The sequence below is a fragment of the Populus euphratica genome, unplaced genomic scaffold (genome assembly GCF_000495115.2).
Source record: "Populus euphratica unplaced genomic scaffold, PopEup_1.0 scaffold35.1, whole genome shotgun sequence".
In the NCBI taxonomy this organism is placed as follows: domain Eukaryota; kingdom Viridiplantae; phylum Streptophyta; class Magnoliopsida; order Malpighiales; family Salicaceae; genus Populus; species Populus euphratica.
In genome coordinates, this window is record NW_011499860.1 from 1,608,171 (window position 1) to 1,611,819 (window position 3,649).

The 3,649-nt window shown below is 32.3% G+C and overlaps 1 protein-coding gene across 1 annotated transcript; it reads right to left on the reverse strand.

Annotated features, from left to right (window-relative positions):
• Nucleotides 1-852: 852 nt before the first annotated feature.
• Nucleotides 853-2,635, reverse strand: LOC105124572 (transcription factor MYB122-like). Its single transcript, XM_011024639.1, has 2 exons — nucleotides 2,277-2,635; nucleotides 853-2,169 (listed from the first exon to the last, which is right to left on the reverse strand). The coding sequence occupies exons 1-2, from the start codon at nucleotides 2,434-2,436 to the stop codon at nucleotides 1,280-1,282; spliced, it is 1,050 nt and encodes a 349-aa protein (XP_011022941.1). The 5' UTR covers nucleotides 2,437-2,635; the 3' UTR covers nucleotides 853-1,279.
• Nucleotides 2,636-3,649: the final 1,014 nt, after the last annotated feature.

A 3,649-nucleotide genomic window follows, 5' to 3' on the forward strand; every position in this document is an offset into this window, starting at 1 on the left:
TTCATCACATCCTCTTTCCCATAATTACCATCAATATTAATGTAACGCAAAATAAGAAGTAATTTAATTATTGGCATCATCATTATCCTATAAAGTTTTTGTATTTTGATCCAAAATTTTCAATAACTTCTCTATTTATTTTCAAATTCATAAAAAATTAAAAATTCAATTATCATTAATAATATTGTTCTTTGTTTTGTTTCAGATTATTTTGTGAATTATTTTTTTTTAAATTTTAAAATTTTGTTTTCATAATAAAATTTTATAATCTTAATTTCCCATGTTACTGAACATTTCTATATCTAAATACTTTAAAAATTTATATTTAAATTACAAAGAAATGATTTTTTAACTGAAAATATTATGATCAATTTGAAAGAAACATGCATGCTTAATCTGTTCGTTGACGAGGTTCATGTATTGAAATATTCCATTAAAAAAAAAAAATTCGAGCTTTCACAATTACCATGAGACGAAAATGTAAAGCAACGTTGAGAAAGTATTAATTATCATTCAAAAATTAAGCATCTGATTTACACAATTCAGAATAAGGTAAGGTTATTGTAGAGAATCCTTGTAGAAGAACACAGGAACGCATGTGAGGATAGCTCTCAGCGATCACAACCCTAAGGGAGACAAAATTGTCATCAAATAACTTGTCAATCCATTTAGATAGGAACATGTCAACTAACTGATAAAAGGATGATTAATATACTTCAAAATAGCACAGAAATCTCTATCATGGCGCAAGGCCTCGAAGCAACAAAGTAGTAGTAGAAGTTATGGCACAAAAACTAGAGAAATAATTATTAGAACACAATTAATATATATGCCTTCACTTCTTCTAATTCGTGGTGGTTCTCAAGCTCGAAGGCGTCTATAGGGAGTTACAGAAGAAAGAACTCATTAAACATCTATAAATCAATCAAGATTCAGGTTTCCATAAATTACTTGCTCTGCTACTACCACCACTACGACATCATCCATGGATGACATAAAGAAAACAAAGCCCTTACATAAGAAATATCATTTGCAGATTGTACCTAACTGAAAATTACAGCTGAAACATTGAATGTCCTAAATGAGGGATGAAAGCAAAATGTAGCTGCCTCCTCCTTTTGCTTATTCTGAACTCATCAGGCACTGCCTAATATATATATATATAGATGAACCAGACGTCTGACCAATATTGTTATAATTGGAAAATTGGAAGATTATCAAACCCAAGATTATGCTCCTCATGATGATAAAACTGAAGCTTGGATAATATCTTCGATAATTAAGAGATTCCCACACCGAGAAAGTCTATAAAGGCAACATCCTGGTTCTTAAATTGATCTCCATGATCTTTTTCTTCTTGCTGGGAAGCCAGTGGCAATTTCCACAATGCAGCTGGCTCATGATGATTGCTATTGAGTCTCACTAACTGGCTTTCGATAATCTTTTCTTTATTCCTTCCATAACCATCACCATAACTTGTCAATGCAAAAGGATTATTAGGATCAACTTTCTTAGCATTAGGGATCTGCTGTCCAACAACATTCTGGTAGTTGTTACCACCATAAATGGTAGAACTAGGATGGTAAGTACAGTGAAGAGATTCATTCAAAGCAAGTGGTCCCTCTTTAGGATATAATGAAGAAGAACCTGAGTATTGAATACAATCCTTTCTTTTTGCATCAAAGACGTCAAAACTTAATGAGTCATTTGTGATGGTTGAAGCACTAATGTTAGTCCAAGAGGGTGATGAGTTTGAAGACGACATGGGTATGTTAGTACCCTTTCTTTCAATAATATTATTCTGAAACCCTAATTTAGAACCATAATCAAGTGACACTTGAGGCCTAAAGAACTCAAAATTGCTACCAGGAGGAGTACTGCTATTTCTGTTGGACCGAAGATGATGATCAGTAGAATATTGGACTTGGAAATTATTTCTCTTACCATGGAAAGTCAAGCAGCGTTCCCGCTTCCTTCTTGCCATAACAACATGGTAATGATTCTTGACAGCGTTGTCAGTTCTACCAGGAAAGAGCCTAGATATCGAAGCCCATCTGTTTCCATGAATCTGATGAGCTTTTAGGAGCCTTTCTTCCTCATCTTCTGTAAAAGGTCTTTTGTTGATATTTGGATCAAGTTGGTTGTACCATCTCAATCGACAACTTTTCCCTAATCAAGATAAAGAAAAAGAAGCACATATGAAAATCCCATTTCTTAGAACTTGAGCAATGATGAGAGAAAGAAAAGGAGAGGTGAATTCTTTAGCTCTATCTTACCTGATCTTCCTTGAAGATGTTCCGCGATGAAATTCCAGTTCTGAGGACCATATTGATCGACAAGTTGCCGAAGTTTCTCATCTTCAGCTGGTCTCCAGTGCCCTCTGTGACAACTAGCCTTCCCATCATCACTGCTTGAGCTACCTTTAATATCTTCCATCACATGAAAGCTTCACCAAACTCACCTAAATATCCCAACACAGCAACAAACTGTAAATTTATGGCACTAATCGGCACACGAGGAAGATCTTGAACAGAAGTTTGAGGAATATAAGAAGTTGAATAGGAAGAAAGAGATATAGAACAGGAGGGAATTGGGTTTAGGGTTACAGATGAGAGGTCACTTTTCTTATATACACAAGATAGGATATGTATAAATACATGTACAAATGTACATGTATAAGCACTATTTTTTTTTTACCTAAATATCAATGTGTATTAAATGTTACCATTAGCCTAATCATATTATTTATCCTTGTAATTCACTTCTTGACAGCTCAGTACTCTCCCACAGAGACACAACAAACACGAACACTCAATTGCCCCTTTCTGTGCAACGTAAATGAAATTATTCTATAAGATGAGCATAAGCATTGATTACATGTAGCAAAGTTAGAAATTATTTTGTTGCATGCAGTTTATCATTGGTTATTTAAGAGGAAATTAATGTTAATTGCTGTAAGAGGGGAGGGGAGTTGGTGAATAATTTGATGTCAAAATAGATAGACACAAGGTTTTCGCTTTTATTTAAATGGTAAGTTACCAAGGTCATCTTCATCATCATCATCTTCTTCTTCTTCTCTTCAAGCTTAACAACTTGCTTTTATATATATATATATATTAGTGTTTTAGATTTTTTTAAAATAATTTTAGGAATTCTTGAATTTATGTGTAGCAAAGTTAGAAATTTATAGTTTTACTTACAGTCAAGTTTAAAAATAAAGAGTCTGTGAAAATATTTCATTATTGTATAGCTTCCTGGAGGGTAAAAATAACTTACTTGAGATGTCAAGTATTTTCACACCTCAACGTTTCTCTTATTTTATTTATTTTCTTTTTTATATTCAAGAATACCATTGATTTAGCTTTCACTTATTAATACTCTGTTCATCTCTTTAAGTTTAATAAAAAAAACTATAATTTTATATTTTTTTAGCGTAAGAATTAAAGAAAAGAAAGAAGAAAGGAGGAGTGAACCATCGATAACAACTTCTTTATAAATAATGATATGTCAACTTTTTTATAAAATTTCTAATTTGTTTTAAATTTTTTATTTCCTCGGTAATTCTATCTGAAATTACCGATAAAACGCAATCCACTAATATTTTCATCAGAAGTTGCAAACAAATATTTCCGCTGGCAATTAGTAATAA

Excerpts from the sequence above, each read along its gene's own strand:
- LOC105124572 (XM_011024639.1), bottom strand. The coding sequence starts at position 2,436 with ATGGAAGATATTAAAGGTAGCTCAAGCAGTGATGATGGGAAGGCTAGT. Across the intron at positions 2,170-2,276 it reads ACATCTTCAAGGAAGATCAG|GGAAAAGTTGTCGATTGAGA; the intron begins GTAAGATAGAGC and ends TATCTTGATTAG.